The following is an 18,113-nucleotide window of genomic DNA, read 5'->3' as shown; positions in this document are numbered from 1 at the left end:
TTAATACAGATGCAAGGACTTGTGTATTTTAGCACTGCGTGCTAAACGTTTCAAACTGCTTTGTTAAAACACTACATAAACTCGGGAAAATGTGGATACACAAATACTAGCATAGGAAAGAAAAAAATTCTAATTTTTGGGTACATTTGTAGAACGTGGGATTTTTGTTTTGTTTTGTGTTTAATTTTATGCGTTTAGGACTAGGCTGTGTTTGGAAATATATGGTAACACTAACATTTAAAATTGAAAATGTATCACATAGTATACCCTTACTAAGTTGACATACTAGTTTATTGCTCTTTGAAAGAGATTACCAGTACAAAGTCATTAGTTTGCAAGTTGTACGACCGTATGACTCTAGCCCTCGTCGTCACTGAGAATCCTTACTGTGCCCCGCCTTTGCTTATCATACCTATCTTCCTTCCAGTTCTGTTCAGTCAAACCTACTCTGCGGCTACAAGCTGCAGGGAGCTTCCGCACCTAATTGGTTCTGAACTACTCAAAGCCAGTTTGACAATGCGGGTTTGTCCTGTATTTTTTCAAATACATTGTACCAGTGCTATTAACTCACAAAGTGCAATGTTCTCTTTTACGATCTTACAAGACGCCCTTTCGGGATTCTGAATTTGTGATTTTTTTTTTTTCCAATTATGATGGGTTATGACTGCTTCTATTTACGTGTCGTGCTCATTTCTAATACTTTATAAGGAGTGCATTGCTTTGATACTACATCTGTTATTTGGAGGAGCCCAATTCCAGTTCTATGTGGATGTTATTTAACTGCAAGCATGGGGGACTCAGTGTTCTTTGACAGACAGCTTTCTTACACAGTAAGTACTATTTTGATACAGTTTGCGAAAGTGCACGTTCTTGGTAGAAAATGTCAGTAAATTAGTTGTCAATATAATAATACATTACTTTCTTGTACTAGGTATTTAGCACGGGTTTGTTTGTTGTTTTCTTAACAGTTTTTTCGTTTCAAAGAAACCGCTTTTAATACTGTATCATAATTCACAACGTGGATTTTGTCAAATGTTCACAAACGTCTGCAAACTTTTTAAATTTATTTTTTATTCAGTAGACGTAGAAGGGTATTTATTTAATTGTTATTCCCATTGGCCTATTTGTAAATATTGTCAAAAAGCAAAGTTTATAATTCTGCTAAACATGTTAACCCGTTAAATAATGTTACTGTATTACTGTTTCCTTTTTCTTTGTTTTGTAAAGTGTTACTAGTAAAGGTGATAGTTTGCATTAAAAAGCTAAAACATTGCATGGTGCCTAAAGAAAAATTCAGGACAGAGTTTTTGTTTCCTGCAGTTCGTTTTGTTGGTGTCAGTGAGGGTGGCATCTGCGTTCCGATATGTTGGGTTTTCAAGACAGCAATTGAGTGTGTTGACACATTGTATGTCTTGTTTGCCATACCAACGGCGCTTGTTATGAACACAGTCACCTCTGAGAAGGAGTGCTTTTTTGAAGGTGTACAATACAGTGTAAGAATTAGGAAAACACTATTTATTAACTGCCTCCTGCTTGGGCATATTTAAAATAAGAGACAGGTTTATAGAGAACATTGCCAGCACTGGCTCCCTCCATCTGGACTCTTGTTTTGAAATAAAAACATGTTTATGGTGTCTATTCAACACACACACACACACACACACACACACACACACACACACACACACACACACACACACACACACACACACACACTATTTATCAACACACACACACACACACACACATGTGATTCATTTTACATATGCACAGTTCTGCCAACATTTTTTTTTTTTTTTTTAAGTAATGTCTGATTTCTGACAGCTCTGACACTAATTGGATGCATATCCTGTTTGACATGTAGCTCAGGTACTGTACACATTCTTCATCAAGAAAGGAAAAGATCTATTAGGAAACCAGTGGAATTTTTTTTCTTTTCTTTTTGTGTGCCAAAAGTCTCATTGAACATGTAAGCCTTACAGATTTTGAGATATACAATGTGGGTGTACATCAGAACGCTCTAAAAACCGGGTGTTTTTTAACATGGGCTATTTAAGTACTGTTTGTAAAAACTGCGTGAAGCACTGCATTTCAAATAGGTGTGCCTTCCTATTCCTTAAGTAAAACATGCATATGTGGTACCAATCATAGAATCTTTAGAAATGTACCCAGAAAGGGTTAAACTTGTATGTGAAAAAAAGAGATGTGATTGAATACAGCTAATTAACATATACATTCAAAACCCAGGTAGAATTTACATACACTTGAAGATGACCTCATGGTTCAAAAGGTGCACAGACTCCTACAGCTATTGTTCCTCTGGATTAGGGAAGAATGCTAATAAATTAATATGCACCATAAACCAAAAAGCTGCTCTGTAATGTAAAACAGGTGTCCATAATATCAGAGGAGCCACAAGAATGCATTTGGTGACATCATATCTTCAAATGTACATAATATAATATCTGTTTGTTCATGGTCAAATATTTTTATGTTTTTGTAATATTTTCAACATGAATATACTGATCTTTTTATTAGTTCATGTAAAGATATACAGTATCTAAACAAGTCACAGCACTCTAGGTATTCTTTTGCACTGCAGAATATATACTGTCCATACCATCGATAAACACTGCAGTATTCTGCTGTACTATTGTATTTTTTTAATGTGATGTGTTATTATTTCTAACACTTGTGAGTTAATACATTCCATATCAAACTCAGTGAAAAGGAGGCATACTGTAGGAGACAACATGTTTGAGTTTATAGCTATGTGTATAATATTTCTCAAATCACTGTAGTAACTCTTATCTTTATTGCCATAACATACTGTTATCAAAAATACTGTTGCATTGGTAATCAGTTATACAGTGCACTGTTTATAAGGATCACTGATACAAGAATCAACTGCATACAGTGATCAAAACCACTGGGAAAAAATCATTCCTCTCCCAACCAATGTAAAATACTCTGCTTGTAAGAATCAAGCAGTCTGCTTAAAAGAATATATTTGGGGCAAACTGACTTCATGTAATATGGTACTGTATCAAGTGCAATGACGTGTTCAGCCAATTAAGCTGTTTTTGAATTTGATCACATCTCATGTGATTAGGCACGTATGCAGCTGGATACTGTTAACAAATTATATATAACAAATTGCTTACCCACAATGACTTGTTTTGATGTGTTGTCCTCAGTGATTGAGGACCATTGACATTTGTATACTGTATTTAAACTGCTGGCGCACTGAGGCACTTTTGCTAATTGTAATGTGACGTGGCAGAGGGTAGTCTTGATTTACAGTTTAAAACTGGTGTTGGTTTTATTTTTGTTACAGAGCGGTGGGGAAACAGCCACTATTAAAACAAACAAAACAAATAAACCTAGCTTTCAGTTGGAGCACTAACTAAACAATTCTTCATGTGGTCCCTATGCATACATGCGGGAAATCATGACATCTAGTGGTCAACTCATTACACTGCAGGGAACAAAGCTTTCATTCTCAAACTAACATATTGATTCTGCAGCACTTCACCACAGTAATCATATCGGTCTGCTTTTAAGAATCAACTGCTTATAAGAATCAAATCATCCAAATACAGTTTTTTTGTGGTTTGCTAGATTTTTTTTCAGATATGAATATTTGAAGGGTATTGCCCATTGTTAAATATCCCCTCACTTTGTTGTTCACCTGAATACAGCATGCGATAATAGGTATGCTTTAAAGGTAAAACAAACACAGCAGTTTGTTATTGCTTTGGTCCTGTTTGTTCTCGATGTTGGCACACACATCTGCTTTTTTAAAGTTCTCACATACATTTGATTACTAATGTCAGGTTTGGTAAGGTTTATACTTCAGTGCTGTAAGACTTCTTAATTTGTTATTGTATAAAATCAGTTGCAGATACAAAAGTATAATCATGATTTTGACGTATACGTCATAAAGAGGTAAAAACACATGGTATAAAAAAACATGTTTGTTCAAGAGTTGTAGAACCAGCATTATGTAAAAAAAATCAGTAACACAACATATAAATGGGGTTTATATGTAAAGACGGGTTTTACTGTACACCATTAATCTGTAAGAAGTGTTACACTCCGTTGTTGAGTGACTGCAAGTAACATTTTAGAGTATGCAGGCTTTGTATAAGAAATATTTCACATACATATAAAGTTCCAACTGTTGGCTACACCTTCGCCTTCAGCCATTGTTTCACCTTTAGCTTTTCCAAAAAAAGATCTACCAGCATTGTTTTTTATGCTCTTGAGACATGTTATTGTTCTAAACTGTAAAAGCTATCTAGCCTATAGCCACAGCCGCAATAAAGGGCTCGTACACTTCTGTATTCGGAATATGTACAGTAGTACACATGTTGCTACATGTTTTCTTCCCTTCTGTTGTTTCGTGTTTATTTCATTAAAAGTTGGTCTGATTCATGAAATTTGTAACTTCAGTTCACTCCCAGTGGGTAAAGCATCCCTGCAATATATCTCTCCTCCCATTCTGCGGCAGCTTCAGTTTTAGAAAATGTTTGCTTTGATGTTACATAAGAGAAAATGCTAATTAGAATGCTGCTCAATTTTCATGGCTTCTCCGAACGCACAGCAGCTTTAGCTTTAGATTTACTATACTCCAGAGTTATTATGAAATGTAGAGAACCTGTTATCTGGTTGTCACAGAACTTGTAAAGGCCTTCAGCCAGTGGCACTGGACGATTTTAAAGTGGAGGTGCTGAAAGCCATTGAACAAAATAACCCCTGTATATGATGGAAGCCATGCAAAGCCAAGGGGGTGCTGCCGCACCCCCAGCACCCCTAGTTCCAGTTCCCTTGCCTTCAGCACAAGTTATTGAGTGTATCCCAGAAAGTGTTGATTTTATATGATAAGTGAATGCAGCTGATTGCGATGACTTGCTTTGGTTTGTATAGATTTAGTGGCTTTTTGGATCCCTCCCTCTTCTCTCTACTTTCTGTACTTTATATCTAAGGTTATCCATGGTTTGCAAAGCCGGAGTAGAATAATTCATGTTTACATTGCATGGATTATATCAAAACCACCCAACATGTTAGTTTACTTACTGCCCAGATTGAGTAGATCACGTAGCAGTGGTTAATGGAAGGCAGAAGAAATATTTAGAATACTTAAGAAAGGTGTCACACACAAAGTGAACACAACAGGGGAGAGGATGGTAGGTCAATAGAAGGGTTACCGGTGTGCTGAAAGTAATTGCTTCCACATCCAGAATTGCTTGTGGGAATGCAACTTGCTAGTTTCTACATGTTTAGCATTACAAGACCTTCAGAAGTCTTCTGTGCTAAATCGGTGTATTAAAAGTAAAGTATTGTATTTTTAGTGAAAGCATGTTCAATTACAAAACATGTCAATTAACCGCAAAGTATCAGCTAGAGGAAGAACACACAAGAAGCACAATTTTTTTGAAATTCCTAGTTTTAGAACCATAATAAATTCTACAAATCACTGACAGATGTGCTACTTCTAAGAAATAATATTTTAATAATCTGTTTACTACCAGCAGTGTAAACTTTGCAATTTGAAATAATGACTTTAAAAAGTAATAAGTAGAAATGATTAGATTACTACTGAACCTGCAGAATTCTTTCATGAGTGTTAGATTAACACACTTGCAATTATTTATCTTTTTGTCATTGGTGGGGATTTATATACATTAGATTAATAGGGTTAATTAAGTTAATAGACCCCAATCTTTTTACAGTTAAGTAATTCAGTAGGATTGCAATATAATGTTTTGATCTTCTGTATTGATTTTGTGATGTACCTTATGTGGCTAGCATCCCTTAAAAACAAACGTTATCTTAATGCTCTATAATTTGTTTGAACATATTGAGAATGTTTGTAAGAAATTAGAAAAACTATCATCAGAAGCTCTTGTTGACTTTTTACTTCAACATATATAGACTAATCTCTATACTGTAATTTATGTGAAGAAATATTGAATGTACACTTACTAATTTGTAAACACTAAAACTAGCATCTATATATGGTCTGCATGTAAACATTATTTTAATACTTGGGAAAGTTTTAAACATTTAAACTCTAAAGTGTGAACACTTCTGGATATAACTTTCAATTTGTTTTTTATTTTATTGGTTTATCAGCATTCATAATTTTATTTTTTTTTCAAAAAAAAAAAAAAACTTTGATATTTTCATGGTTATCTCTATATGCTGGATTCTGAAAACTTAAATTTGTATCTTAAGCAGTGTGTTATCAGAAGCAGGCTTGTACATTTATATCAGTTTAAGCCCCTCTCTATAGCCCAGTTACTATCTGACACGTTTGTGTGAATAATGTTTTTTTGTTCACTATTCAGGTTTGAAATTTTAATTTGCTGGAGATTAGATCCCTTTGCCAACCATCTCTTAAAATTTTTAGTTTGTAACACTTATAATCTAGTATCTAATTTGTATTTGTGTTTGGTTTTGTAAATGATAAAGAAGACTGAGCACTTGCCGTTTCAGTAGACGCATTGTTCATATTTGCAATCTTATTTTCATTAGTAGCTGCTGTCTGTGCCAAAGCAACTCGAATACACTCCCTGACTCCCATGTTCCAGACTGGTAGTTGATGGGTGTGAGGATGACTTGCGGAAAAGGAAATGATAAACTATCAGGAAACAGTGGTCTTTTAAATCTGTTTAGTCCAGTCTTTAATTAACTCAGGAGAAAAAACACAATTGTAAAAAGGATTTTCTGCCGACCACGCAATCTCACGAGATTAGTCGGATGGGGAATTGAAATCCCATCCATGCATTGTTTTAAATAAACACAAACCAGTACACTACAGTAATAATAATAATAATAATAATAATAATAATAATAATAATAATAATAATAAACACAGGGGCAGAGGAACCCTGTCACAAAGGTCAAAAATGTATTTATTTTTTTGTTTACAATCCTGAGACTCCGACTGGCTACTGTATTTGTTCTTACTGTACTTGTATCAAAACATTTACTTTAACTTAATGTGAACTTTGACCTGGAACCTAATAAATGTGCAGATACTCTTCAGATGATCAATGGAATGCATGTACCTCTCCATAAAGGTGATTATCATGTTTTTAGTGTCAGACAATCATGTGTAAGAGCTAAGGCTGTGGGCGGCCTTAACATGGACAGTCAAAATACATTTCATGAACTTTTGCATTTGAACACACAATGATTTTTTAATTACACTGTGTAACAATTTTTTTATTTTTATTTTTTTTGTTCCTGGGTAGTAAGTGTTATTTCCTAATTGCTTATGCCTCAAAAGTATAGAAAATGGCTATTATTCCCCACAAACTTTGCTTTTGTGACCAGGACAGGTAAATTTCAAAATATCACTATTTCCAATGAGAAAACGGGCGCTTTTGTGTCTTTTCGTTCACATAAAGTCAGAAAAAAACATATGAATCCAAATTAACATGTATTTATACTAAAGTAATACAAAAATGACTACAAAAGATTTAGAAATGAGTAGTTTTTCGAGATTTATGATTATACTGTAAATTTACAGTATAATCGTAAATCTCGAAAAACTACTCACTTCTAAATCTTTTGTAGTCATTTTTGTATTACTTCTACTCACCCATCCCCTGGACTGTCTCTTTACAGTCAGTGTTTAAGCAACTTGCAGAGATTGCTGAACCCATATGTAACTGGCTGGCTGTCTGATGCAGCTTGATCCTGCAGGAGGAGCTAGGGAGCCCCGTGGGATCCGTCTGTCGATCAAAGCAGTGACACAGGGAGGTTGGGAAAGGGTGTGTTGCCTCTCCCTCTCTCTGAATTGTCAAGAGGTGGGCCTTGGTGGGTAGGGGGGGTTTGCTCGACTGATAAAAGAATGCCCTTGCTACTCTTTTGGCTTGGCCATTTTAGTAGATACACAGTGATGTTGGAGTCTGGTGTAAACAAGCTCAGAGAGAGAACGCAAGTGGCTGGAGCGAGAAACCGAGCCAAGCCAACACGACTAAGGAAGGCAGCCACAATTGGAGGCGGGAAGCAAATTATTATTTATGTACCCAAGAATGGATGTGTAGATAGAGGGGGAAACCTAGGCAACCCCTGTAAAAGTATAGAGAGGGAGTATCAAAGGTATAACGGTGGTGGGGGATGCTGCAGAACGTGGCACCTTTATGTTGTCATTTGTATTACAGTGTTTTATTTTCTCTTTTTCTTTGTACCTTCTGTTTTTGATTATTGTTTTGAGCACCTGCGTGTGCGCCAAGAGTGGACTGCCAAACACTTTTACCATTACTGGTAGCAACAGTGCCACCTTGTGGTGATCATAAATCAGTGTGCCAAGCGTCGTTTCAGAGAAAGTCTCCTGTGTGTTAATTCCCCACACCCTACCACACCATAGTTAAAAAGTTAGCACAACAACCAAGTTAGCAACCAAAATAATAATCTTCTGAATCATATAAGTATAGAAAAAAACCTGATAGCAGTTGCTCGCTATAGTTCATATTCTTTACATTTTAACCAGCTCTATGTAAGGGACCATTTTGGATGCTGTGTGTGAACGGAGTTTGCACATAAAAGAAGATTAGGCCCATGCTGAAAATAAATTGTTAACTAGCTCTCTTTGAGAATACCATGTAAATATGTTTCTCACTATTTCTAGGCTGTTTTTAAAGCTCATCCCACTTCGATGGTTTTCACTGCATGGGTATTTTCTGCTATATGCAAGGTAATAGAACAGATTTGATCAGTAATTATCTTGTGACAGGGTATTCACACCTGCCTTATTGGAGCAATGGTATCTCCTTTTCTAGTTAATTTAGTACAGAGAACATAAGAACATAAGAACATAAGAAAGTTTACAAATGAGAGGAGGCCATTCGGCCCATCTTGCTCGTTTGGTTGTTAGTAGCTTATTGATCCCAAAATCTCATCAAGCAGCTTCTTGAAGGATCCCAGGGTGTCAGCTTCAACAACATTACTGGGGAGTTGATTCCAGACCCTTCTCTGTGTAAAAAAGTGTCTCCTATTTTCTGTTCTGAATGCCTCTTTTTCTAAACTCCATTTGTGACCCCTGGTCCTTGTTTCTTTTTTCAGGCTGAAAAAGTCCCTTGGGTCGACACTGTCAATACCTTTTAGAATTTTGAATGCTTGAATTAGGTCGCCACGTAGTCTTCTTTGTTCAAGACTGAACAGATTCAATTCTTTTAGCCTGTCTGCATATGACATGCCTTTTAAGCCCGGAATAATTCTGGTCGCTCTTCTTTGCACTCTTTCTAGAGCAGCAATATCTTTTTTATAGCGAGGTGACCAGAACTGCACACAATATTCAAGATGAGGTCTTACAAGTGCATTGTACAGTTTTAACATTACTTCCCTTGATTTAAATTCAACACTTTGGGGCTCACAGAGTGAGCCCCAAAGCACCAGATTGCATAGAAAAGTGAAGCAGGAAATATAGCTAGTTCTGACGTCCACGTGCTTTAACAGCACTGCTGTTTTCAATGTGGTGTCATGCAGACAGTGTCCTGGTTCAAATCATAAAGGTGGGGATTGAATTTAAAAAAAATAAGCTTTTCCTGTTTGGGATGTTGGGCTGAATCAATATTTGAAAAATGACCCACCCAGTTTAAATTAGTTGTTATAACCTTTCTGTGAACCTTCTGTGTTCTGTTAGCTAATGTGTTATTAGCTAGTATGCATAGATAAGAAATATTGTGCATAATATTGTTTAATTTTCCAGGTTTGGGAAGAAGTGGCAATATTTGTGCCGTCTCAATGCTTTAATTTAAATACAATGACATATCATTTTAATCAACAGGCATATGGAGGTAAAACCACGGTATCCTGTGATATTCCTCCTGAGGTTGTCTTTAATATGAGAAATTCTTTTGCAGCATTGTTCTTGTTGATGCCTTGTATCTATCTGCTTCTGAAATGTAGTATTCACAGTATCCATTTTTTCTTTTTTCCTGGATGCTCCCTTGTGACCGGGAACTGCCCCATCTATATGAATGTGTTTGGAACTGGCAGGGAGGGGGTTAAATTCCTCCCTGCCAGGAAAACATGTGAGAATGTGGCTGGAGCTCTAATTGAATGATCAGTAACTATTGATTAATTGAGCTCCAGCCACAGGGGATAAAAGCCAGGGGAGAGGGCCTGGCTGGAGGTGTTTTTCTGTTTGGGAGTTTGTTTTGTGTTGAAGAGTTTTTTTTGTGTTTGGAAGAAAGGAGTGTCTTGTTTTAAAAGACTTGGAACCTGACCATTTATTTTGTAAGTTTACTTTAATTATTTGTGTTTGAACTTCTTTTTGTTGACCCTTGTGCCTGTTTATTTGATTATTTTGTTTAAATAAAGAATTTTATTTTTTACCTTTTCTCTGAGCCTCAGCCCTCTGTCATCCTGTCACATCCCTACAATTTTTTTTTTTTTTTTTTTTTTTTTACTGTTTATCAATATCAGAACTCAGTTAAAACCATTGAAGGGAAACATAAATCACAAACATTTAAGTCAAAAAGTCTTTATCTCAGCTGTTACGCGGGGAGAACACGTTTACATTATCTAGTAAATCCCATTTAAAAATGCAACATCTTGTTTCAGGAAGAGTCCTGCTTGTGTCCAGTTCAACTGCCGTGAGGGACTGACACACAAAGTCGATGAATGGATTTATGCCCAGGATTCTGTTGCTCACATTCTTTTGCTACTAGCCCTTAGGCTGCCTTGACCACTCTGACTCCTAAAGTCTAAAACTTTTGATCAAACAGTTCACTCATTCTGGATTTCATTCTGAAGCACCCTGGGGAAGGCTTGGCTTCTATCATGATCGTTGAAGGGTTAAACTAAACAAAACCAGGTTGGGTACCACAGTTTGTCACTTTGATCCATGGGTTCTCATAGGATGGGGTGACACTCATTTAGGAAGTCAGTATTACTTAATCTTCATTCTTGCTTTGATTGCAGTTGAAAAAATAGATTGAACTATAGATGAAGTGCCATTACTCTCTGCCTGTGTAGACACGTATGCACATGCTGTCTTGAGGTTGTCTCTGCAGCTCTGATACATTAAATCCTATGATCTCTCCAGGCGTTTGTCACTTGAAGTGGTCTTGTCTTTGTGTGTTTTGTTGTGTTGTGTGGTCGTGCCACCTTGTTCTTGCTGATAGCATGCTCATAACTAGCCTTCCTACTTTTTGATTTAATTAGTAAACATCGAATTCCCAGTTCGACTAAAATAAATTAATGTAGGATAAATGTTGTCAAAACCACTTGAGATTTTTATTATTTTCTTACAAGAAATAGTCATTTAGAAATCATCTCTCATTTGTTTAGTTTTTATACTTAGCGTCTCCATACCTCTCTGAATGGCTAGGGGTCGCTGTCAGTCATCTCAGTGGTCCATTAGTACTGTAGTACTGTAGTTGCACTGTCATTTCACCATTTCACTAAAACAGTGCTAGAATGCTCTCGTTCGATTAAAAATCTGTCAATCATCAAGACCTGCACCAACTGTGTACATTCATTGCCAGCTGCAGAGTCTGTCATTCAAAGTGCCTACTTTGAAATCAGCAGTTTAAGGTGTAGGTAAACTTTTGCTATAGGTATGGTGACAGTTTGATTTGAAAATGGGGCGCAAGAGGAAACACTTAACGAATATTGTGCACAGTCGACGGCTGAAATCTCCGCGGCAGGACGAAGCAGGTTCATCTCCCCTACCTTCCAGTGATCTTTCTGAGCCCAGCTGTGTAGAAGCAGGAGAGGGGAAGTTAGTGCTGTTCAACTATCTAATGTTTTGTTCTGTGTATATTATTTTTACTAGTAAATTTATGCTATAAAAATCTGTAATACACTTTTATATGCTGCATTTTCTACAGTTTGAGACAATTGAAATTTGTGTAGGATCTTTATCTTTACAAGATATAGCTCCACTGTGACCAAACGGTATTTCAATTAGAATGTTGGTAACCATGGTTTTGTTGCATGTTGAAGATGATAAAGGGGTTTCGCTAAATGAGACATATCTCAGTGGTATAAAAAGTTCTTTTTAAAAGCATAATGCTTGAATTGAAAAATAAAGATTGAAAAAAACCTCTAAATTCTTTCTAAAATAAATGTCAATATTAATCGTCAATTCGGTAAAAAATAAATAAATAAAAATAACCTACCCATAACCAGCTGATCACAGTTAAACTGCATCAAATCATTGCACAGTAGCTAGCATCTCCCTTTACAACAATAAGGCCCAAGGTACACATTCCTTGTGTGTTTCAGCTTGATCTGAACATCACTCACATGCAGGCACTACTGCAATGCCATGCTCAAATGAAAGACATTATCCTATAAAATACTCAAGCGTGAAATCTAAACAAACAAAAGCAACTTCTCAGTCTAGTTGACAGCTATTTTAGCATTAGTGTAGTTGGAGTGGGTTCCACAGAATACTGTTTTATTATTTCCCCTACTGACTTCCTTTTCAAATTCACTGTCTGTGAAGGCATCTTTGTGACTCTGAATAGCATTGTTGTTTTCTTTCAAAGTGCAGATCAGGGACTTTAGGATGCAATACTTTATCATTTCCTTTGCCAAGTTCAACAAAAGATAAAAATGTTTTTTCAAGTTCCTCCACACTGATGATTTTCCGAGGGATAATTTAGAGACAAGGAATCAGGTGGCTCCTGATCTCCAGACTCCAATACTGTAGTGGAACTACACAGGGTTCTTTTTTTTTAATTTTTTTTTTTCCAGTTAGTGCATCTGTACATTTTCTTTAGCTGTAAATGTTTGGCATGGCTTAAGAACCTGTAAAGCACGCATTCAAAGCATTTTGAAGTAGGAGTTGAAGAGATGCCATTTATTCTAAAAAATATTAATTATTTCAGTCTGGTATTGCCAGGGCAACAGGGATTTGCAGCTGAGTCTGTTCACATCTGCAGAAAACCTACTATATGAGGGTCTATCTCTAGATATTACTACTGTATGAGGGTCTAGCTCTAGATATTCCTTCTGTATGAGGGTCTAGCTCTAGATATTACTACTGTGTGCAGGTCTATCTCTAGATATTATTACTTTGTGTGGGTCTATCTCTAGATATTACTACTGGATGAGGGTCTATTGCTAGATATTACTACCTTATGAGGGTCTAGCTCTAGATATTACTATTTTTTTTTTTAGCATTTCAAGCACATCCAATACACATACATATATATATATATATATATATATATATATATATATATATATATATATATATATATATATATACACACAACACAAACAAAAAAAAGCCTTTTAAGGTATGCATTACTTAATTTCTTACTGAAAAGTTTCTGTAAGTCACAGATGCATGTATGAAGCATCGCAAGCTTAATCCATTGCAGTACCATGTTGCCATATCAGGAGAAGTCTGCTCTTGAAGTATGTAATGACTGTTGTGCAACTTATCTTGGATAATGCTGTGGACTGATATCTGCTAAATAAACTGACATCCCAATTGTTCTAATGGTTTTTTTTTTAAATATCACTGCTTAATGTTACCATGACAAGAATTCTTCTGCAGGGAGACTTTTTCAACATTTCTATTTCTGCCACAGTTCTAATTTTGATACAATTTGTAAGGATGTTTCTGCATCAGTACATTATCCTGGCATCATTGCTCTGTGGTGTGTACAGTAGACCCCCTGTCTGTGACCTGTTCCCTTTCTCCCGTTCTTTTATAGAATGTCATTTTTGTATAACATACTGTACAGGACTTCATATAAAAAAGCTTTAAGCTGTGATTAACTTTTTTGTTGTCAAAGGGGTGCAACATATATAAGCAGCATAGGACAAAGAACAAACCGTTACAATACAGCAACTTCACATAGTGGTTTATAAACACATAATGAACGTACTGCCAGCTTTTAGTTTTTTCAGGACCTGAGGCAAAGAGATTATATAGTGTAATGGGTCGTACATTTCAGCATAAAAAAGATCATTTACCAACATTAGACTTGTTAGTTTCGAAGCCTAGAGCAGTTTGACAGGTAGCCTAATGTATAATTGTAATATGATATATTTTAAACACAAACACCCCCTTGGCTGTCGTGATGCCAGAAGTGGTCTTTACAGTTGTATTGTATTGCTTGGATCCTGTTACACAGCTGCAGTACATTCAAAAGGTCCCAGCAACATACAGCGGATAATAGATTATGCACAGCCTATCCCGGAGTTAATAAAAAGAGCACTGGTGATAAAATGGTAGAGCTTTGCTTGCAATATAAGTATTACATTATATACAAAGTCCATGTATTGTCTATTAGTTAATAAACAGTCATAGACAAGTGATTGGGGTACCTTTGCAAATAGATTGCCATTGCAATGATGTGCTCATTTCCCTTATGTACTGTATGTTGAGCATGTTTGTTAGGATTTATTTTGATGGCTTCTCGGTGCAATAAACATTAATGTTGACATAAAAGCACAACAATGGCAGACATTTGCTATTAAGTTTGGGAATAATAATTATAATTTCCATATGGTAACATTTCCCTATTGCATCTCTGTTGATCTATCTAATAATGTGTCACAATAAAATATCTTACTCATAGTTTTTAAAGCGCCTAAAGTGTTAAAATTCGTCTGTGCTTCTCCTGAGTTTCAGTTCCTGATTCTCCTTTGCCATAGACACGCTGTATGTAATGCTTGTTAGATCAGAAGAGTGTCTGTTTAGATGGGACTTGTTTTGCAACGTTGTACGTGATGCAGCCTTTTTTTAATCACATCTTTTTTTACAATGATTGTTGTTGATTGAGTGTTAACACTGATTAATTATGTGTGGTGAATATCATGGAGACATGGATATATTTGAATTTACAGATATCGATTAAAACGCAGTATTTGTTATAATGTAATGCATAAAGAGAATAGATGATGTCTAGTGTGGTACAGCTTATGTTTATTAACGTGTGGAGGGTAGTGGTAAATGTTTGTACCAATGATGACTCTTATATATGAATATGAAAGACTTTCAGTTTCTGTAAAAATTGATGCTTGCTTTTTTTCTATCTTTGTTACTTTATAAAAAAAAAATGTAGAGACAAAATGTTCTACAAAAATAAACTGTTATAATATACACATGTTATACCACAGTTTTATACAGCGGATTATTAAAAATAGCCTCGTTACATCTGAGATTTTATCAATGTTGGCTCTGGTCTCTAAAATCATTTCACAGCAAAAATGGTGCTCCACAAGAAATTGCAGTAATAAACTAATAAACTGTGCAGATGCCAAAATATGATATCATTAAAGTCGTTGCCCAGTGGTACAGTAGTACTTGTCTAAGCTTCTATCAGATATATGTTCTTCCTGCTCTATTTTAAGCCATTTCTTGATATTTTCCCACAGACTTTATTTCCAGACAGTCATTATTAAGCTGTTTCCCAAATCTTAATAGAAGACACTTATTTAAAGAACCATTCCTGATGTTTTGGGAGCCTGGCATTAAACAGGAATCCAAATTAATCAAATTTGCTCTCTGGACAATTTCCTCTTTTTTTCTATTAACATTGCCTTTCTCTCACTGAACAATGTCCAGGTTTGTCATTTTATCTTCTTGGTAAACTTGTTTAGCAGGTACCATTCTGTTTATATTAGGAGCTGGTAGCATATTCTTGATCTAGGTGTTACGTAATTGTTGAGTGTAGTGAAAATGCTGTATTTCTATGCAGGTGTGTTGTATAAAAACAACAAGGCTATCCCCATGTGAAATGAAAAGCACACGACTGTCACATTTTGCACTTTCTATGATGCTGCTTCTAAGGTTACAGAAGGACCTTGTGATGTTTCTAGGTGTTTACCTGCTTTATATTCACCTGATGTGGCTTTTCTTGGTGGGAAAATCATCCTTGTTTTATGAAAGGCCTTCCTATGTTTGGCAAAAATCCATGCTTGAATAAGGTCATGCCAACTTTAATGGATAGGAAAGATAAACAAACGATATAAACCTGACTAGTTTAGTTGTAGTAGTCGTGTCAGTCATTCTGCTAAAGTCAAGTTTACAGATTTGTTCAAAGCATTAGCTGTGAAACAAGTGACAGAATTACCCCTATAAATGTTTATGGCAGTAAAAGTATATCCATGTAATGAAGTATCGTGAAAGCATGGTAAATCATGGGTAAAGCATAGGTAAGCCCAGACAGCATGGGCGTAACTAGCTATGAGGACACCGAGGTCATGTCCTCGGTTGTTGTTTTTTTTGCATCATAAATGTTGATAATGGTCATATAAAAATTCTGGTAAATTAAAAAAAGACTCAAGCAGTCATGTAAATATTGCCAGTGCTGGTTGTGGCCCTGCCAGAGTGGTATGGTAAAGCCTATTAAACAAACATGATAAACTATAGCAAATGCATAGTATAACCATGGGAATAGTGCAAAAGTACATTTATAAGGGGTACCACATGTCCTGTTTCAGACTGTTTTTGTCATTTTTTCAACTCAGCTTAACAAATCCACATCGTATCATATCAAATATACTAGTGGTTTTGACACTCTTCTACTGGAAATGTCAGCGATTATTTGTCAATATCAATAAATAATTATTACATTTTCTATGTGCTTTTTTAAGCTTTGAAATCCACAAAGAGTGTAATTTTCACTGTATGGTTTCAGAAAAAGCTTAAGATTACTTTGACATTCCTCTATTTATAAAAGGATTTTAAAGCAAATATTATTTTTTGCTGAGTAACTTCATTTTCCTGGGATTATATGGTTCTTTCAAAATGTATTAACACAGCTTTCCTCATTTAACATGTTATCCAGATACTTGATACTGATTTCCTTACATTCTCATAAAAGGGTAAACTAACTGTGAAAGAAATGTAACTATAAAATTGTATCAGTACTACTATGTAATGCTAACCCTAGCCATTATCCACAACTATAAAACACTCAATCATTAGATATCTAGCCAATTGGTAAAAACGTATATTCTGATCATTTGTCAAATAATAGTTTTATTATCTCTACTTAACCCTGACCATAGCTCAAAAACTAATCGCTGTTGCATTTAAGAAGAACATATAGTTCTACCCATATCATTAAACCCTAATAGTTTCATATATGTCTATTGTAGAAAGCGGTTCGTTCTTTGCTATGTAGTAAGTGTGTCAGGCTAAACTAAAAAAAGGATGCCTGCAAAACAACAGTGAGCGCTAGAATGATCTCAGTGGATTAAAGCAGTGAAGACAGTGCTTTCTTTGATGAACTAACTGTGGGAAACAAGAATCTGCTCCAATCTGATAGTGGAAATGTTTTTTCAATCACACTGAGTCACTCGTGAAGAATGTTTAGATTATTACAGCAGATGAAGCCTGTCACTAAGGACCTTGGTGATCTGACAGAAAGTTGAACTGCAAGATCTTTTGAAGTTTTGATTTTGTGGATAAGGAAAAAAAAAAGTTACAAGACATAGAATCTACTATTATTTATTTCAGCATTTTTTATTTATTTTTTTGTTTTTTGCAAAACTCCAGAAATAGTAATTCAGCAGTATTCATACCCTTTGATGCTGTGATAGTATTGTTTACAAGGTGCTAGAAAATTCAATATGCTAATGCAGAACCTAATTCTAGAAAATACTGGATTGTAGGTGAACATTCTAAGAGAGTATAAAGGGTTAGTATGATTGCTGTCTTTACCAATAAGTCAGTATGGGACAAAATAAAAAGCTATCTGAAGACCTTAGGCAGACCTTAGGCAGATTATCATAAAGCTGGAGAAGGGTACAAGAAGATTTCCAAACATTTGAATAGCTCAATTTCAACTATTGTTTCTATTATCAAGACATACAAGACTCATGGTACTGTCACAACGCTCTCTCTGTCTAGAAGAAAGAAGGTTCTTTAACCAAGAACAAGCAGAAGAATTGTGAGAAAGGTTAATAACAAGCCGAAATTGACTGCTGAAGATATTCAAAGTGAATTGGCTACAAGTGGGACTGGGGTTTCCATTTCTATTTTTCCATAGTTTTTTCTCGCACTTGTGACTCATTGTTTAAAGCAGGGTAAATTGCACCCCTTCTTTAATGTTTAAGGCCAGAGCAATTATCTGTTAATACCAGCTTGTACTGTACACTATATTTCTTTACTGAACACT

The 18,113-nt window shown here is 35.6% G+C and overlaps 1 protein-coding gene across 2 annotated transcripts in view; it reads left to right on the top strand.

Moving 5' to 3' along the window:
* The first annotated feature begins 452 nt into the window (after positions 1-452).
* The window catches only part of LOC121327936 (rho GTPase-activating protein 6-like), a 75,301-nt gene continuing 57,640 nt past the window's right edge, over positions 453-18,113 (top strand). For both annotated transcript variants that reach the window (XM_041272295.1, XM_041272294.1), the window contains exon 1: positions 453-830. In XM_041272295.1, the coding sequence (XP_041128229.1) occupies positions 789-830 (42 nt within the window). In that variant the 5' untranslated portion in view covers positions 453-788. The remainder of the gene's footprint in view (positions 831-18,113) is intronic.

This window comes from Polyodon spathula, chromosome 15, assembly GCF_017654505.1.
Source record: "Polyodon spathula isolate WHYD16114869_AA chromosome 15, ASM1765450v1, whole genome shotgun sequence".
In the NCBI taxonomy this organism is placed as follows: Eukaryota; Metazoa; Chordata; class Actinopteri; order Acipenseriformes; family Polyodontidae; genus Polyodon; species Polyodon spathula.
The sequence above is the reverse complement of the archived record's forward strand: the minus strand, read 5'-3'. Positions and strand labels throughout refer to the sequence as shown.